At 38.5% G+C, this 20,303-nt stretch overlaps 1 protein-coding gene across 2 annotated transcripts in view; it reads right to left on the reverse strand.

The window, feature by feature from the left end:
• The window catches only part of USP32 (ubiquitin specific peptidase 32), a 238,615-nt gene extending 225,793 nt beyond the window's left edge, over positions 1 to 12,822 (reverse strand). Inside the window, exon 1 of one of the 2 annotated variants that reach the window (XM_027034284.2) lies at positions 12,662 to 12,822. In XM_027034284.2, coding sequence (XP_026890085.1) covers positions 12,662 to 12,719 — 58 coding nt within the window. In that variant the 5' untranslated portion in view covers positions 12,720 to 12,822. The remainder of the gene's footprint in view (positions 1 to 12,661) is intronic. The other variant, XM_027034285.2, reaches the window with a different exon arrangement.
• Positions 12,823 to 20,303: the final 7,481 nt, after the last annotated feature.

Here is a 20,303-nt window from a genome sequence, read left to right on the forward strand (position 1 = left end):
AATGTGAGCATTAATTTTAATGCTGTTTTTAGCTGCTAATTATAACACAACTTACAAATCTACAAGTCTTTTCATATAAGATTATGTTTCCCTTTCCTTCATATTTTCTACTGAGTGCTTCATAAATTCAGGTAATTTTAGTTTAGGGCAAGCAGATATTCTTTTTAACCCAAATTTTAAATGTTTATTTTTCTGGAATATTTGAATATTTGTATGTCATGAAACTATAATTTATCTCATAAAAATACAATTTACCAAATTTTGACTATTAGTTTTATTCTGTCAGCTTTCTCCTTTATTCAGAGGGCACCCATTCATTCAATCAACATTTTAATAAACCCTGCCTTATTACCTTCTAAGCTCTAGAGTTATTCTCAAGGATTTCAGAACTCAAAGTAGACAGCCAATTAAACTAGCAGCTGTAATGAAGAGGGATAACCACTACAATAAAAGTGTGTTACAGCAGAGAGGAGGAGGAAAAGTAGGAGCAATATGAGGGAAGACTACTGAGAGGACTTGATGCTGGGCTTAGTTTTAATGGATAAGGATCTGGTAAAGCTGACAGTTCAGGGAGAAAGATGTGTGTCAATTCATCAATAAGCATGTACTTCACATCAGACACTATGCCAGCTTCTGGAAATAAAAAAAATATACACTAGCCCTAATTTCAAGATACTGGTAATCTTCTCGGAAATGTACTTCATAAAGAAAAGGTTTAAAATTTGGTGGTTTAATTTTTATTTTTTCAAATTTATATCCAAATCAGTTAGCATACAGTGCAACGATGATTTCAGGAGTAGATTCCTTAGTGCCCCTTACCCATTTAGTCCATCCCCCCCCACAATCCCTCCAGTAATCCTCAGTCTGTTCTCCGTATTTATGAGTCTCTTCTGTTTTGTCCCCTTCCCTGTTTTTATATTATTTTTGTTTCCCTTCCCTTATGTTCATCTGTTTTGTCTGTTGAAGTCATATGATTTTTGTCTTTCTCTGACTAATTTCACTTAGCATAATACCCTCCAGTTCCATCCATGTAGTTGCAAATGGTAAAATTTGGTCTCAAAAATGAGTTCATGGGGCACCTAGGTGATTCAACTGGTTACACATCAGACTTGATTTTGGCTGAGGTCATGCTCCCAGGGTCATGGGAGCAAGCCCCACGTTTGGCTCTGCGCTGAGCATGGAGCCTGCTTAAAATTCCCCACCTCTCTCTCTGTCCCCCTGCCCCTCACCCCTGCTTATGTGCTCTCTAAAGTAAAAATTAATTAATTATGGGCACCTGGGTGGCTCAGTAAGTTAAGCATCCATGACTCAGGTCATGATCTCTTGGTTTGTGGGTTTGAGCCCCACATCGGTGCTGACAGCTCAGAGCCTGGAGCCTGCTTTGAGTTCTCTCTCTCTCTCTACCCCTCCCCTGCTCGCACACTCTCTCAAAACTAAAAAAAAAATTTTTTTTAATTTTTAATTAATTTAAAAAATAGGGCACCTGGGTGGCTCAGCTGATTGGATGTCCAACTTCTGCTTGGGTCACGAGCTTGTGGTTCGTGGGTTTGAGCCCTGCGTCAGGCTCTGTGCTGATGGTGCAGAGCCTGCTTAGGATTCTCTCTCTCCCCCTCTCTCTGCCTCTTTCATGCACCCTCTGTCTCTCTCAAAAAAATAAACTTAAAAAGAACACAGTGCTCTGGGTGTATTAATATATACATGAAAATTAAAAAATGGGTTTGCATCTCATTTAAAAAATTTAGTTCACCATGCACACACACACAAAGTGAATATTGTATGATTTATTTATACAAGACTCAAATATAGGTAAAGCTAATGTATAGGAATAGAAATTAGAATAGTGGTTACCTCTGCGGGGCAGTATCAACTGGGAGAGGGCAAGAGAGAGCCTACTGCAATGTTAGAAATGTTGCTCTCTATCCTGGTTTTGCATGGTGGTTGCTTAGGTACATAGCTAGAATTTCACTAAGCTATATAGTAAAATTTGTGCACTGTAGTGTATGTAAGTAATAAAGGAAGGCATTCCAAGATCTAGGAAGCAGCATTTCAAAGGCAGAGAGTGTTCACACAGAAGCCAAATCACAGAAACTACAAGGGCTTGCCACACTAAAGACTGTCTTCAAACCATAGGTGTTGGGCACTTCCCACTGATGAGCATCTGAGTAAAATGACCAGTTGTGTATTTCAGAAAGATTATTCTGGTGGAAATATAAAGAATGGATTGAGGAGATAGGAGACTAATAATAGTCCAGAGGACAGAAGGCCTTTTCTAAGGCAGTAACTTTAAAGATGCAGAAGTAAGGGGGCACCTGGGTGGCTCAGTCAGTTAAGCATCCGACTTTGGCTCAGGTCATGAGCTCGTGGTTTGTGAGTTCCAGCCCTGCGTTGGGCTCTGTGCTGACAGCTCAGAGCCTGGAACCTGCTTCAGATTTTGTGTCTCCCCCTCTCTATGCCCCTCCCATGCTCATGCTCTGCCTCCCTCTCTCAATAATAAATAAACATTAAAAAGTTTTTTAAAAAAAAGATGCAGATGAAACATAAGATAGTAAGAAGATATCATCAAAGAGACACTGTGATGGATTAAATTTGAACAGAGAAAATTAAAAAAAAAGTCTCAACTGATAAACAGGTTTCTGGCTTGGGATCATAGGTAGTAAACCACATACATGCAATATATAAGCCGATCTGTGGAAAAATAAGTTGCATTTAGTTTGGGGCTCTACTGAAATAATATTAAAAAACACGCTCCAAAAAAAAAAAAAAAAACTCCACTCAAAATAGAACATTTTTTTATGACGTTATTTACTGCCAAGTGCTCATTCAGTTGATATCCTATTTCTTTCATTATTTAAATATAATTTGTTTGGCAATCTTCTGTCAACTTCAATTTATATCTATATGTACCAGTAACGTGACAATATAAAATGCTTACACCATTAGATAATTACTCCTTACTATGCCTCTAAACCTATAAAGAATAAGTAATTTCTTGTCCTTCCATAATTAGCTGTAAAGAGGTATTCTTACCTCAGCATCTCTGACAAAGAATTAACTTCTGATCTATAAAACTCCACACAGTGAAATATTTCACTTATGGATGCTTGCATAAACTAAAGAATCTCTAAACCAAATTTATTAATCAAACAACTGCTCTAAACCCACCACAGCTTCCTACCACAGCTGCTCACCAATAGATTCCAAAACCAACTTTAAAGCAGAGCCAAAAATGACATAATAAAACATTAATACAAGTAACATTTTTTAAAGGCAAAAGATGCATTTAAATATATGTACACAGATATAAAAATACAAGTTTTAAACCTCAGGGCATACACCCATGAGCACACACACATTTATCCTGAACAAAGTTTTCTCTAAAAATTTAATCTGGTTTTTAGAAAAGATTGCTTTGATATACAATTCAGTCATTCAACAAACACGTACTGAGTAGCTAACACAGGACAAATAACATGCAATTGCTAGAAATAGCAGTGAACAAAACAGACATGTCCCCACCCTCATGGAGGTTTACAATCTAGTGGTATGTGATCATGAAAACTGCAATCTAGGGCAATGTCTTCCTCTTACCCCAGTTTCTAACTGACCATGCAATGAATCTGCCCTAAGGCTTAAATTAAGACCCACATGACCAGAGATTAAGGATTACTAAAAAGGAACTTCAGTATCAGTATAATTACTTGGTTAAAACAGAGACAGCCTCTTAGAAACTGAAGAGTAGAAAAAAAAGAATAGAGACATAAGAATTATTTTAAAGCAAGAAAGCACCAGGTCAAGAATGAAGGTCTTAAAGCTTCACTACCCATTGCACCCTTCTTCAGGAAGCTACCAGAGAACAAGCTCCATCAAAATAACGAGTAAGTCAAGAAAGAAGAAACAAGGCATACAACAGGAGATCCAACACAGAACACTGAAGGAAATCTCAGGATAAATGATAAAGAAGATCCCAGCATGGCAGCTATGCTTCAAGCACAAAGGCAATAGGTACAGACCTGAACAGGCCAAAAAGCTCCAAGAAAATTTTCCAATATAATGAACCGAGTGAACATTAATATATGGATTAGATTTAACTATTGGTGGGATTTTGGGGGTTGAATTATAGTGAATAGAATCCCAAGCAAATAAAAGAGAAGGTAATTATTAAAGGAAATATTTAGAAGGAAAGTATACAGGAAAAGTAATCCTACTATATTAAATGGCTTAGCTGTGAAAAGCATTTATAAAAACCTAATCATGTAAATACTGAACAATGATCTAACCATAATTAAAATATACATATACCAAGATGAGGAAATGGGACTACAGGGGGCGTACATGTGTGTATCTGGAGGGCAGGTAGCAGTGAAATAAAGAGCTAAATCCTAATCTTTAATACTGGGATGCCAAATAAACATTCCTTAAATGAAAAAAAAAGTATCAATATAAATATATTACTTAGACATAAAAAGTAAAGACCAATTAATAGATTTAAAATATTAAAAGTACTGGATAATAAGCAGAGGAAAACTGCCAAGGGAGACAGGGTAACAGTACTACTGCTTTCATAAGTAACCCTGTAGAACCATTTGATTCTAAATTCTGTACATATATCACTGTGATAAAAATTAAAACTAAAAGACTAGAAAAGAAGGAGGGAGGAGGAGCATTAGTTATGGAACTTAAGAGAAAAAGAAACTTGGAGCCAAAAAAAAAGGGGGGGAGGGGGCGCCTGGGTGACTCAGACGGTTAAGCATCCGACTTCTGCTCAGGTCATGATCTCACGGTTTATGGGTTCGAGCCCCGGATCAGGCTCTGTGCTGACAGCTCGGAGCCTGGAGCCTCCTTCGGATTCTGTGTCTCTCCTTCTCTCTGCCCCTCCCCCTGCTCATACTGTGTCTCTCTCTCTCATAAATAAATAAACCTATATTTTAAAAAGCTATACATAAATTTAATTTATTTATTTATTTATTTATTTATTTATTTATTTATTTATTTTGTTTTTAGTGAATTCTATGCCCAATGTGGGGCTCAAACTCATGAGCCTGAGATCAAGAGTTGCATGCTCTACCAACTGAGCTAGCCAGGCGCCCCTAAAATTTACTTTTAAATCACCTGGACTATTTGAAACCAATGAGAACACTCCGTATATTGATGTAAATCTTATTCTCAGCTTCCAAATTAACACTGTACATTTTAAACAAGTAAGTTTCCAACTCTTAGATTTGGCAGTAGAATGATGCTTGTCATCACGGATGAAAAGTACATGAAGATCACTGTCTAAAAATAAATCATTTCATGAGCAAAATTATTAAATATTACATTTTTACAAAAAGACATTCTCCAGTGTTCATAAACATAATACTTAATGACATACTAGTCTCTTAATATCCACTTAGTAATTTACATTATGACGTATCAACTTAAATATCTGAACTAAACAGATAAAATTATATATTATATTTAAGGCTGTTACATTTTTATCTATCATTCAAAATCTTCAGCACATTTTTCAAAGCTGATTTAAGGAAATCTTGAGATGAATACATTGTTTGGTATACTGAGTCCTTATCAGTACCTGATCATTTACCCTCCAACCTTACAAACATTATTCAAGTTCTCCAAATCTTCTATCCATCATTTATACATTCACCACCATCCAATATTTACTGAACACTTAAAATACACCTGGCACTGCAACTATCCTGGTACCAGAGATTCATCATCATGTCTGACAATAAACATGTTAATTATATATTATGATAAAGGCTACAAATGAATGTTACAGAATAGTACAACACTGATGGAAAACCACTTCATATAAGATAAGAGAAGGCCTTACTGAGGCCATCAGAGCTTGGACTTCAGGTATGAAGAATGAGCCAGACCTGTGAAAATTTGTAAGCAGCCTTTCCAGCCTGAGAGGAAAGGAATCAACAGAATCTCATTTGAATTGTAGGATTACACTGGCTGCTGCCATGAAACTAGAAAACCACTGCATGGTATCTTAGAAAGAGATGATGGCAGCTAGGACTAGAGTGGCAGCAGTGAAGATGAATAGAAGTTAACAGACTAGACTGGATACCAAACTAAATGAAGTAGATGGCCAACTCAAACTGGGGATAAGAAGATAGGCCAGATGGTGAAAGAAAGGAAAAACTGAGGAAGTCTGCAAGATTCTTCACTTTACCAACTATCTTGCAATAGTGGTACTAATTATTATCCTGGAAGAAAGACTAGGGGAGGACTACTTTGATAGAAGGGTCCTTTTCATAATGCAATCTCTTTAGAGTCTTTCACAAGTCATTAAAAAAGGCAAGAATCACAGCAAACCTTAAAAGCCTTTTCCTCTGAGGGCTACAATGCTGAGACAACCTAACTTCTTTATGGAAATGAAAGAGGAGCTGGAGAATTTCTTTGTGAAACTTCATTTTAGCATAGTTTCCTTTAATGCTGTGCAACATCAAGGATTCCAAGAACCATATTACAGCAAGGTCTTGATATATCAATTTTTCTGAACCTTGTCTACAAAATAGTTATTAACTTGAGATTTCCCTGAACTAAAAAGAGACTTATGTCAATGAACATTAAATCCCTAATAAGGAAGGGTGTTAAAGAAGGCCTTCATCTTTGAATAGATAGGTCTTCTAATAGATAGGTCTCTGACTTTAACGTAAATACGAAAATACTAGTTTCATCAGGCTTTTGTGTCGATTAGTAATTAATGATCCACCTTTTATTTTCAAAAGATCCTTATTACTAGATAAGGAACAAGAAAATTTATTAGCATAAAGAAAGAGGTGGAGTGGCTCAATTTAAATATTCATTTTTTAAAAAAGCAGATTTTTTGTTTAAAGTTATTCATTTAAGTAATCTAAACCTAATGTGGGACTCAAACTCACAATCCGGAGATCAAGAGTCCCATGCTCCTTAGACTAAACCAGCCAGGTGCCCCTGCAGTGGCTCAATTTAAATACATACATCAAGAAGCCTAAAAGGTAAAAGCAGAAGCATAAACAAGTCCTGAGCAGAGAAGCCATACTTTCTGGATACAGTATGAAAAGAACTCTCAGTCCCATCTTAGTCTTCTGAGTACCATTATCAAACCATCGCCCATTTTTTCTAATTGGAGTATAATTGACATACAACATTATATCAGTTTTAGGTGATCTGACAATTATATACATTACAAAATGCTCAACATGATTAGTGTAGTTAGCATCTGTCGCCAAAGTTATTACAATATTATTGACTATATTCTCTCTGCTGAACTTTCCATCCCTGTGACTTAATTATAACTGGAGTTTGTATCTCTTAATCTCCTTCACCTAGTTTACCCATTCCCTCACCCGCCTCCCCTCTGGCAACCACTAACTTGTTTCTCTATATTTATGAGTCTGTTTCTCTTTTGTTGCTGTTGGTTTGTTCATTTGTTTTTTAGATTCCACATATAAGTGAAACCATATGGTATTTGCTTTTCTCTGTCTGACTTGTTTCATTTAGCGTAATACCCTCTAGGTCTATCCATGTTGTCCAGATTCAAATCACCAACATTTTTTTTTTTTTTTTTAAGTAGGATTCACACCCAGTATGGAGCCCAATGCAGGACTTGAACTTACAACCCTGAGATCAAGACCTAGGCTGAGATCAAGAGTCAGATGCTTAACCAACTGAGCCACCCAGGCACCTCAAAACCACCAACTTTTAATTCATAAATAAAATACCTTCACCTCTGCAGCTATTTAACATCAAACCTTCTAATCCAGCTCTCAGACTTAATCTTTAGTACTCCAAATCCAAAGATGGATTTCCTATAGTCCTAGCAAGAATAATCATTTCTCAAACTTTTCCTGTGACCTACATATTATCAAGTACCAAAAATCTTCCCTTTCTCCTGAAAAAACAACTCATGATTGGTTGGTCACCACATTACTAACCCTAGGTTACTTACACATCTTTCTGGAAGGCGACCCTGAATGCTGTCACTGTGAAGTCTCACTAACCAGGCACAAGACAAACAATTAACAAAAAAAAAAAAAAAAAAAAAAAAAAAAAACAACAGCTCTTCAGTTTGGTAAATGGAAGGCCATTATCCATCAAGTGATGTCACCTCATTCTGCTCATCCTTCCCAAATCCAGGGTTCATTAGTGTATTTATCTCCTCTTTGTCATGGACACTCCATACAGAGTGTCGAACTGGAGACTATGAAGAACAGCACCTATGTAATTATTTAGGTGACTACATATAAAGAGACTAACTTAAAACTGCCCCATTTTTCTCCTTTATGTATAATAACAGCTGGTTAGGTATACTTGCAAATGGCTTAACCAAAACTTGCAATTCCACTGTAATGCAAGAGTTCACTGATAGATTTAATAAATTCAGATGAAGGCAAATTAAGTGCCTTAATAAGAGAAAACAGTGCATCCTAGAAGATGCCAACTGTGAAATTAAATTTTCACTTATACAATGATATATTATGCTAAACCACCTAACATCACATCATAGGCAGTATAATATCAACAAAATTTTAGTATTAACACTACGAAACTTGATGAATAAAATCTTGATTGGTGAGTCAATGTTTTAGAGCATATTAGGGCTGGTAGATAATAAGCAAAATGAAAAGTACTGGAATCTTCAACTATTACATGCTTAATTATTTCACTAGCAAAGACAATAGCCTTTAAGTGACGAGGAAATAAAACTCTTTAATACACAATTATTGAGCACATACAATGAAATGAATAGTGTTAGGGCACTTTCAGGCCAATACACCAACACACACTCTACATTCCTATAGCACTTCGTTCTATAGCACTGTAGAATTTAACATACTATATGTTAGTTATTTACAAATGATATACATATATACTACTTTTTGCAAATATTATCCATTATCAAACATACACAAAATAAGGGCACCTGGGTGGCTCAGTCAATTAAGTGTCCAAGTTCAGCTCCGGTCATGATCTCACGGTTCGTGAGTTCCAGCCCCGCATCGGGCTCTGTGCTGACAGCTCAGAGCCTGGAACCTGCTTCAGATTCTGTGTCTCCCTCTCTCTCTGCCCCTGCCCTGCTCATGCTCTGTCTCTCTCTCTCTCTCAAAAATAAATAAAAATTAAAAAAAATTCACAAAATACAACTTTAAAAAGATGTTTCAATATTTTATCCCTACCTCATATGGATAGTCCTGCATACACCTTGAGTTACATACACTTCAGTGGACTGACCAGGCTATATGCTCCTAGAGAGAGGGTTTTAGTCATCTTTGCTTCTTTGGTGCCTAAGTCACAGGTAGCACTCAGTAAAAATTGTTGTATTTCATCACCCAACTATTTAGTCCAATGTAAAGTGCCAAAATTCTTTTTAAAAAATTTTTTTAATGTTTATTTATTTTTGAGAGAGACAGAGAGCAAGCAGGGGAGGGCAGAGAGAGAGAGAGAGAGACACAGAATCAGAAGTAGGCTCCAGGCTCTGAGCTGTCCGCACAGAGATGAACGCAGGGATTGAACTCACGAACCATGAGATCATGACCTGAGCCAAAGTCAGACACTCAACTGACTGAGCCACCCAAGCACCCCAGTTCTTCTTAGGAAAGGGATTAGAAGAAATTCACCCCCTATATTTTATTAACATCATTTAAAAGTTAAGGACAATTTTAATTCAGCCAATTCTAGGGGGGAAAAAAGCCTTATTATTCTCAGTTTCCAGAATGATGAAAAGGAGAAGGAGCAGGAAGAAAGAATTAAAGAACTGGAGATTTTTAAGTTTCTCGGAGTTCTGAAATACTCTAAACTTCAACTCCTCTTTCATTCAGTATTTTTTAATACTATGCTCCAAGCATTTAGAATATATTTTCAGGAATACACAAGCCACAAACTTAGATGCAATAGGAAGTGAAATAAAGAGATGAACATAGCTGCTAAAATTCTCAGTACTCGTGAAGTACAGTAGATGTACTTCAGAAAATACCAGCAATCTAAACCAGGGTCAAGCCTTTCAAGGAAAAGCCTATTTGCATTCTATTCAAGATATTCAAGACAGATAACAAAAATAAAAGCTACCACAAATCTCCCTTAAAAAACTTTACAGGTATGCTTTCAGAAAACTATTAATATTTATATAACTGGCACACAGTCTAGCTAAAATAGCATGCAAAATCAATCTTCCTAATTTCTAGCGCTTCTGAAATGTAAATGAGAAGTCACTAAACTGCCCTTCGCTTAGGTAGTGTTATCTGTCATTAACATAACACTCCATTTCCAAGGCTCTGTTTTACAAGATAAATTGCCTGCAATTCCATGTTTGCTTCCAGCAATATACAGTTGACTATTTTTTTTAATACTACCTAAATATGGTTAGGCATTATTTACTGGTCAGTAATTTTAAGAAAGCCAAGAGGGGTAGGCATTTCAGTAGTTTATCAAACTTGCTTTTTTACTTGTACAGTGATTCATATAACCTACATTGTGTTTGTCCAATCCTCTCCCTAACACCCACCCCTATTCACCCTAAAAAGTAAATAAGACCAACAGATAGAGGTTTTGGTACCTATTTAGTTCATGTGCCCCCCCCAAAAGTTCCCAAACCATTTTTTAGCTCTACCAAAAGTTTTATAAATTCTTTCTATATAACCTCAGTAAATGAAATTCTATATTAAAGTCTAACATTTACTACGGTAAATAGTATATTCAAAAGAATTGCCCACTTTAAAAAAAAAAAAAAAGCTCCTGGTTTACATTTAGAAATACTACTTATCAGTTTGGTTCTCTCTTTTGCTTTAATTTTCTTCTGGAGCAAAACTGATAAAACAAATTTATTCAAAGAAGAGTTAAAGGTCTTAACAAATATTTTGCTACCTCTTCAAATATACATTTTAAATTCAACAGGCAAACACTTCATAATAAATTGAACAAAGACCTTCAATCAAATCAGTTTAAAACACACCAACTATTAATTTCCTTTATATTTACAAAAGTACTAAAATCTTAGTTTGATATGAGAGTAAGTGGGGTACAGTTGAATAAAAGTTAAATTTTAGAATTCCTTTAATGCCAGCTACATCACCCTCAAACTTAAGAAACGAAATACTTCTAAACCATGAAGCTGTGAATCAATTTGATTGATGTCCTCTTTCATGCCATGTAAAGCCATTGCCTAATTGAGGCCAGACCTGTCAGGCTCAACAGCATCCCGGAAATGACCAGCCTACTAGGGCTGGAAACACATCAAGAATTTGGAATATTTCTCATATTGAGAAAAAAGTTCATGTAAAATTGTCCATAAGAACAATCATTCATTGTTCTGTAGAAAAAAAAGATATAAAAAGCGTATTTTCGTTATTCTGGTCAGTCCACAATGAACACATACACCTAAATTCTTTATTTTCAGGTGATATCCCACTGAATTTACCTTTGTTTCTTACATACAAACAAGAGTTTACTACTAAATCCTCATTTTGAATGTCTGTCTTTTAAGCCAATTTTTATTTTATAGCCTTAGCTACTGAAACCATCACCTGGAGCATGGCTGGTTTCTTGACTTAGAAACCTGTTAACAATAATGCCAAGCATCCAACCTGCTTAATGTTTCACTTCTTATCAAAAAAAAAGCCCCATTAAATGTCAAAAAGAAATACACGCATACATACATACACACACACACACTCAAATCCCACTCATGAAAAATTAAGTCACATTCCGGCCATAAACTGCAATAGACACTTCCAGTTAGCGTGTGCTTTAGTAATCACCGACAGCGGTATCAGAGAAAGTGGTAGGGGGTTGGGGCTATTAGCAACACACTGTGCATCTGAGCCAATACGCAGCAGGCTAGGACTGGCAGCAAGGCCGGTCCCTAAAGGGAGCTATAACACAATATCAGAATGCTGAATTTCCGAATGCCATTTTATAGGAAGGGAGGGGGTGAGAACTGAGGATCAAGTGCAATAAAAGGCTCTGGCCAACGTCTAAGGAGATGTAACCTAAGACAAGGTCTTGTGCAAAACCAGCTGTCCAGTCTCATCTCACCTCAAATACAACTTAATTTCAGGTCGTTCTTATCAAAGTCAGCCGCTCAAAAGGTGAGGGGGTGGCAGGAGTGGATGACGATAGCCCCCTAGAGACTAGCAAAGGCCCTCGGAAAAGGCGGAGACTCCACGACTGGAAGGGGCTTCCAACAGCAAAAAGAGAAGAGGGCTTTGCAGCCGCCTCCCCTCTCCCTTCCAACCAAGGTTGTTGGGTATGCGCTTAGGATGTTGTCGGGTTTTATGAAGGAGTGATATGAGAAAATGGCAGTAAAGGATGAGGGGGGCTGGAATGGCTGATGCCACCCAAGAAAGGAGGGAGAGAAGACTTCCCTGGACACATCCAAGATAACAACGCCACCAAAGAGCACGGGCATTTCCGTGCCAGAGCCAGATACCCCTCTCTCTGGGAAAGCTTCTCCCCCTTTCCATACGGTCCCAATTCCCAAACACTGCTCCCACCCGACCCTTCTCCCTCATAATATTCCCCGTCGCTCCCCCAAAGAGGGCCTCCTTTCCCATCCTCCTCAGGCACCCTCAAGCGCTCAACCTCCCCTCCCCTTCCCCGGTCACCCACCCTCGGGGCAGCCTGTCGCTGGCCTCCCCCGCACCTCATCCAGACCCCTCCCCCCCCTCACCTCTCCTCAGAGCCTCCTCGTAGCTGAGGAATCCGATCCGTGACTCCTTGGCGCCCATGCTCCCCTCATCCCCTCGGCCGGGGGTCGGAGCCTAATCTCGCCCCCACCCCCCCCCTCCCGCCTGCGACTAGGCGTCCCTGGGTGACGGTGTCGGCGTCCCCCAGCCCCCTCCTCTCCCCACACTAACAAGTGCGGCTTCTGCCCCGGCAGCTCCTCCCGGCCGCCGCCACCGCCTCCATGCCTAATCACGTGACCCGCTCCCACCCCGCCCCCTTCCCCTCCCTCCTACTCCGCCCTTTTCTCTCCTCCCTTCCCTTTCCTCCTCACGCCCTTTTCCCTCCCCCCACCCCCCTCCCACCGGCCCCGCCGAGGGTCACCTGACCCGAGGCCGGGGATTGTTCCGGGTAATGGCCGCCAGGGACCACTCACTTCGCCCCGCCCCAAGCTCTCCGCGCGCAGGAGCGCAGAGGAGGGGCCGGATCCCGCGCCTAACGCATCATCTCCCAGTTTCCCTCCAATCCGAAGCCGCAATGCCGGGGAGCCTCCGCCCGTCTGCGGGGGTGGGGGGAGGTGACTTCCGGGGCGCTCGGAGCCGTGTCTCCCGCCCACGGGTTCTGGCGCCTGACGGGCGGGGCTGGAGCAACTGGCGGTTTGTCTGGCCCTGGCCAGGCCCTGTCTTGGGTGGAATCTTAGGGAATCGGGGTCTTAGGGGTGCAGTGAGAGAAAGAGGCAGGCAGGGGAGAAACTCTTAACGTTACGGAACGTAACGTTTTGGCTGGGAGGGAGTTGTGAGAAGAAAAGAGACTCTCAAGGATTTCCTGTGATGAAAGCATTCTTAATCGTGGTGGGGAGATCCCTGAGGAAAATGAACCTTGTGACAACGTTTAGAATATGTTTCTTTTCACGTTACCTGTACCTCCCCACCCCTGTTGACTCTAGATTTCCTTTCACATTCGCAAGCCCACCTCTGAGCCTGCCTCTACTGGAAACTGCTGTGCAAAAAGCTTCGGCTTACTTATGTCCAAGCAATGCCCACCCTGCCCGCCCAGGGGAGATGTGAGGTTTACGAGATTTACAACGGAGTTTCTTGCTTTTCAAAAAAAATTTTAATTGTAGTAAAATACAACTATTTTTAAGTACCTCATGAGTGGAATCATATGGTATTTCTCCCTTTTGTGCCTGGCTTATTTAACTTAGCATAATGTCCTCAAGGTTGGTCGCTGTTGTAACATGTCAGAATTTCTCAGATTTACAGAGTTCCCAGAATTCCACTTTTTAAGTGTATACCCAAAGAATTCAACTCAGGGACACATATTTATACACCCATATTTATAGAACATTATTGACAATAACCAAAATGTAGAAACAACCCAAGTGTCCAACAATGGACAGGTGAATAGATGTGGTATAGTTGGCCCTTGACCAACACAGATTTGAACTGCATGGATCCTCTTGTATGTAGATTTCTTTTTCTACAAATACAGTACAGTACTGTGAATGTATGTTCCTTAGTTCTTAGCATTTTCTTTCGTCTATTTTATTGTAAGTTATATATAGCATGCAATATATGTGTTAATGAACTTTTTACATTATTGGCAAGTATTGGCAAGGCTTCTGGTTAGTCAACAGTAGGCTATTAGTAAAGTTTTGGAGGAGTTATATAAGAGTTTTTGACCGCAGGAGGATTTGTGCCCCTGACCCTTTCACTGTTCAAGAGTTAACTGTATAGGGGCACCTGGGTGGCTCAGTTAAGAGCCCGACTTCAGTTCAGCTCATGATCTTACAGTTGGGTTCCTGGGTTAGAACCCAGCATTGGGCTCTCTGCTGTCAGCAAGCAGTCTGCCTTGGATCTTCTGTCTCCCTCCCTCTCTGCTGCTCCCTAGCTTGCTCTCTCTCTCTCAAAAATAAATAAACATTTAAAAAAAGAAAAAAGAAAAGAGTTAACTGTATGTACAGTGGAATGCACTTTTTTAAGTCTATTCAATTTGTTTTTGTTAGTCTTCACCCTCAAAGTCACAGTATAAAGCTTTTGGATAAGGAAAGAACTTTTAAAAAATAACCATTTGGATTAGATTACACAGGAGGTGCCAGTTAGGTAATTCAGACCCAGCAAAAGGATTTTAATTCCTTAAGCCAACAGATTATAATATGCCCTGCTAAAGAAAGAAGGTAATACTCTTGTTTCTGTACTCACCTTTCCTGGCAGACCAGATGAGCAGCGTGGCTTTATTAGTCACTGTGTTGCCCTTTCCAGTTCACTGTGAGGCAGTTAATTTTAAGACCTCAGATTAGTTAAAGGCCATGAATAAAGGGGTTGGGAATGTATTTCAAAGCCTTTAATTTCCAGATCATTAATTTGGTGTAGACAGAAGTATCCAGACAAAACAACTCTGTCATCTTCAGCCTATACTTAGATTATCGTAATTAATGGGAAGTGAATCTTAAGGGCTCAGCTGTATACAGGGGAAAAGACCCTCAAGAATTCAACTGCAACATACCTAAGTATTATTACTGTCCCAAATAATCACTACCTAAAGCCAACCTTGGTGCACAAAAGACAGACCTGGGTGATTGTCTACCCATTTGATTTACAGTGGAATTGGAAGCAAATTGTTTTAGGTCTTTGTAGTACTTGCCACACTTGAAAGGTGAGACTAGAGTTGGACTTAATCTATCACATTAAATAGTAAATTATTATACTCAGCAAAGAATAGAATATGAACTTTATAATGAAAGATTTAGAGCAGTACTAACACACAAGAACTTTAAAATTCTCCTGCTTGGTTTCAGGCCTGGCTTCCTATAGGGCCATAAAAATTTTCACCCCATCACAGCATTTACCATGGATTACACACTTCTCAAAATTTTGGGTTGAGATAGCAAACTAAGAAATAGTATTTCTCCTTTGTATGAGTTAAATTAGGCATATTATTGAAAGCAGTGAAGCAGGCAGTTATGTCTGATGGGAATTTTAAATGTTAAGCTGGGATTAAAACTTGCCTTTTGGTTTGTATTACACAGTATCAGGCAGTCAAATGTTAAACACCCCTCTCTAAGTTAAAACTGACACAGTACTTAAATTTGATTATGAGAAAATCTAAAGTCTACTTGTCATGCTGAAAGGAATTCTATTAATCATTTAGTTTCTTCACTTTCATTATATTTCACTTTAATCCACTGAAGAGTTGGCCAGAGACCTGACTCTAAGCATTAGGTTGCACTTGGGGAACCATTGTTTTCACTATAATTACATACCTGTGAAAGAGCTGTCCATATGAAGATTTAAAGCATGGGAGATTGGCATGTAATTTCTGCTTCCAGTTGAGCAACCCAAATGACAGAGGTCCTCAGTTTATACTCTCAGAGAAATCACACAGGAATAGGACAGAGTCATTTTAGTGCTTGCCAAAGAAGCTTAGGTCATAGACAGGGAGGTCAATACAATAAAGAAGGGTGCAACAGCACCCAATTCATGTATAACTTTATTTTCACCAAGTGAGGCCAACAATGTATGAAGCATGACTATACAATAAGAGAATTGATTTTTTTTGGGAATGCAAGCTGGTGCAGCCACTCTGGAAAACAGTATGGAGGTTCCTCAAAAAACCAAAAATAGAACTACCCTACAACCCAGCAATTGCACTACTAGACATTGATTCAAGGGATACAGGTGTGCTGTTTCGAAGGGACACATGCACCCCCATGTTTATAGCAGCACTATCGACAATAGCCAAAGTATGGAAAGAGCCCAAATGTCCATCGATGGATGAATGGAAAAGAAGAAGCAATCAAAAAGAATGAAATCTTGCCATTTACAACTACGTGGATGGAACTGGAGGGTATTATGCTAAGTGAATTAGAGAAAGACAAAAATCATATGACTTCACTCATATGAGGACTTGAAGAGACAAAACAGATGAACATAAGGGAAGGGAAACAAAAATAATATAAAAACAGGGGGGCGGGACAAAACAGAAGAGACTCATAAATATGGAGAACAAACTGAGGGTTACTGGAGGGGTTGTGGGAGAGGATGGGCTAAATGGGTAAGGGGCACTAAGGAATCTACTCCTGAAATCATTGTTGCACCATATGCTAACTAATTTGGATGTAACGTTTAAAAAATAAAAAATTAAATAAAAAAAAGAATTGATTTTTTTCCCCAGTATTATATACTTGTCACCTTATAATGACACAATATAAGGATGTGGTCACTTGTGTTGTATTTTTAAAATATTGTGTTTTAGAATAAATAAAAATATAACTTAAAAAACATTTTTTTTAGACAGAGAGAGTGCGAGCCAGGGAGGGGCAGAGAGGGAGATGCAGAATCCAAAGCAGGCTCCAGGCTCTGAGCTGTCAGCACAAAGCCTGATGCGGGGCTCCAGTGCATGAGCCATAAGATCATGACCTGAGCTGAAGTTGGACACCCAACTGACTGAGACACCTGGGTGCCCCTAAAAATACAACTTTAGGGGTGCCTGAATGGTTCAGTCATTAAGCATCTGACTCTTGATATCGGCTCAGGTCACTATCTCGCATGAGATCACACCCTGCATGGCTCTGCACTGATGCACAGAGCCTGCTTGGGTATTTGGGAGTCTCTCCCTCCCTCTCTCTCTGCTTCTCCCCACTCAGGCTCCCCCCTTCTCAAAATAAGTATGTAAACATTTAAATATATATATAACTTTAAGCACTTTAAGCTATTTTTAATGAAAATAATATATATTCTATGTTAAAAAATGTTTTTCCACCACTAAAAAAAGTGTATGTGAAGTAAAAGATCACACTTTTTTTAAAATTTTTTTTTAACATTTATTTATTTTTGAGACAGAGAGAGACAGAGCATGAATGCAGGAGGATCAGAGAGAGAGGGAGACACAGAATTCGAAACAGGCTCCAGGCTCTGAACTGTCAGCACAGAGCCTGACACAGGGCTCGAACTCACAAGCAGTGAGAACATGACCTGAGTTGAAGTCAGATGCTTAACCGACCGAGCCACCCAGGCACCCCAAAGATCACACTTTCTAATTCACCCAGTCTCATTCCCTCATTCCAATTTTCTGTAACTACACCCACTGCACACCTTCTTCATAGTCCACATACTGATCTGCAATTTGTTTTTCACTCAATAGTATAGCTCAAATTGGTTTTCATATCACCTTATAGAACTACCTTATTCTTTTTAACATATATAATATGCCAATTTTGTGTATTTAATGTATAATTAACCAATTACCTGTTGACAAACATTAGATTGTTTCGTTTCAATATTACAAACACTATTGCAATAAACATCCTAATACAAATATCATCTTAACATATATGACTGCATCTGTAGATGGGATTTCCAGAAATTGAACTTCAGAGTCTAAGAGTATGTTAGATGTTGTTGAATTGCCAGCCTAAAGATTTGGATCAATTTACATTCTAATCAAGAGCATCAGAGAAAGCCAATTTCCTTTCACCTTGCTAACATTAATATCAATTTAAGCTGATTTTTGTCATTACCCTCTACCTATCACAAATCCTGTCAGCACAGAACTGAATCCCTGCTTTTTTTTTTTTTTTTAAGTTTGTTTATTTATTTTTGAGAGAGGGAGAGAGAGCACAGCAGAGGAGGGACAGAGAGAGAGAAGGAGACACAAACTCTGAAACAAGTTCCAGGCTCTGAACTCTCAGTACAGAGCCTGACACAGGGCTTGAACCCAGAACCAGGAGATCATGACCAGAGCCAAAGTCGGACGCTGAGCCCCAGACACCCCTGAATCCCTGTTTTTCTAAACATGAAATTCATTTTCATTTTAAACCTGAACAAAATATTTTAGGAATGACTAAAAAAAATATTCTCTAGTCTGCATTTAAAGATGTTTCTCCTTTCTATTTATCATTCTTTAGAAGACACCTAAAATTGGCAAAATTTCAACAGGGCACATTCCCTAAGAGCTTCTGCTTGACAAGACACATAAGCTAAAACTAAGAATGGCAAAGAAGTAAAACATTCAAAGTGAAGGCCTTTAACTTAGACCTAGTTTAGAAGGTCTCTTTTTCTGTCTTACCACAATCCATGCTTGGCAAACAATTTGCACTACCCACTGAACCTGTGAGTAAATGTTTACTCTTTATAATATTGCAAATTGCCCTCCTCCACCCCAACTGCAATGAAGGTGTATTTACATCTCTTTCAACAGTTTACAAAGGTTGGGGAGTGGGTATTGTGTACAGTTCCTGAAAATTCAAGCAGTTTCTTTTTAGTCTTCCTCTGATCTTATTTCTTCTAATGTGGCAACTGCATTTTACTCTTAGGCCAGTTTTTTCCAGCAAAATACAAACTACAAGTTTAAGAATAAGTACATTAATTGAATTCTAATCAGCAGTTAAAACATAGAATAATACGGACTCCAGCTGTAAACAGATAAGATATACCTTACCTCACTTTCCAGATTCTAAATAGACTTTGTCTAGTCATCTAAAGTCCAGCTTATCATACTAATATGCTTTGTTAGATATTTGAGAAAAACCAACTCCAGCTGTATACCTTAGACTTTGATTTCTTTGTCTAGTAGATGAAAGATTTAAACTCAATCAGGCTTTTTCCAGTTCTTAAATTCTTTATCTTTATCTCTTGAAATGTACATTCTTTTGCCAGCTCAAATCTTTTTATTTTTAGTTCAGCCTGAGTTTTCTTCTCACCTGGTTATTAACACAATACTTCTATTCTCTTTTCCACCTTTTGCTGAACTACCAATTTGCTGTTTGTCTAATTGTCCTCCCTTTCTCGACTCCAGGCTTACTTTTGATCAATAACTATTATTTTGATGGGGGAGGCCATGTATGTGTGGGGACAGAGGCTATATGGAAAATTTCTGTACTTTCTGCTCAATTTTGCCTCAAACCTAAAATTCTCCTAAAAAAATCTGATAACCAAAAATTCTGATACAGAGATGCACCTGCCTACAAGTAAGTATTTAATAGCTAGCAATTGTGGTATAATTAAAAAACCCTTGAGAGAGATTCACTGTAGGAATGGGGATGGGGTAAATCATTATTAGTCTTCAAAGGTTTTAGTACATGAAGCTAAATATGCAGTATGTGAGTTGTGATTTTAGGTTCAGGTAAAATTCTTTGTTTGGTGGTCCTGATCCAACAATTAGCATTTTTAAAAATCCCAACATTTTCTTCCAAAAAGATTTGAAAGCTATAAAATAGCATTTGGCTGAATGTTTTTTGGCAATTATATTCACTTACTGGGGGTAAGAGTGGAATCAAATCTGGATTTCTTTGAAAAAGGAAGGAAATTTATATAAAAACAGAGGAAGTTAAGTTTCTCACTCATGCGTATCTAACATCTCACTGCCCCAACATTTGGTATGGATGTTGCAAATAGTTGATTTTAACATTTATTAAACATTTTCTGTGTGCAAGGGACTGTGCTAAACCTTAGGGAATACCAAGACAATTTTTTTAAAGCCTCTAAGAAGTACTATGATCAAGATAAATATAGTGTGTTATGGGAACTGAGAAGAGAGAGAGTCCAAAATAAAGGAGTGGCAGAGGGAGGGAAGCCTTGGGGGATGGGAGTCTTAAAAAACCAAGTAAGAAATCAGCCGTTCATTTACTCCTTCAACAAGCTCAAAGTGCC

This window comes from Acinonyx jubatus, chromosome E1, assembly GCF_027475565.1.
Source record: "Acinonyx jubatus isolate Ajub_Pintada_27869175 chromosome E1, VMU_Ajub_asm_v1.0, whole genome shotgun sequence".
Lineage (NCBI taxonomy): Eukaryota > Metazoa > Chordata > Mammalia > Carnivora > Felidae > Acinonyx > Acinonyx jubatus.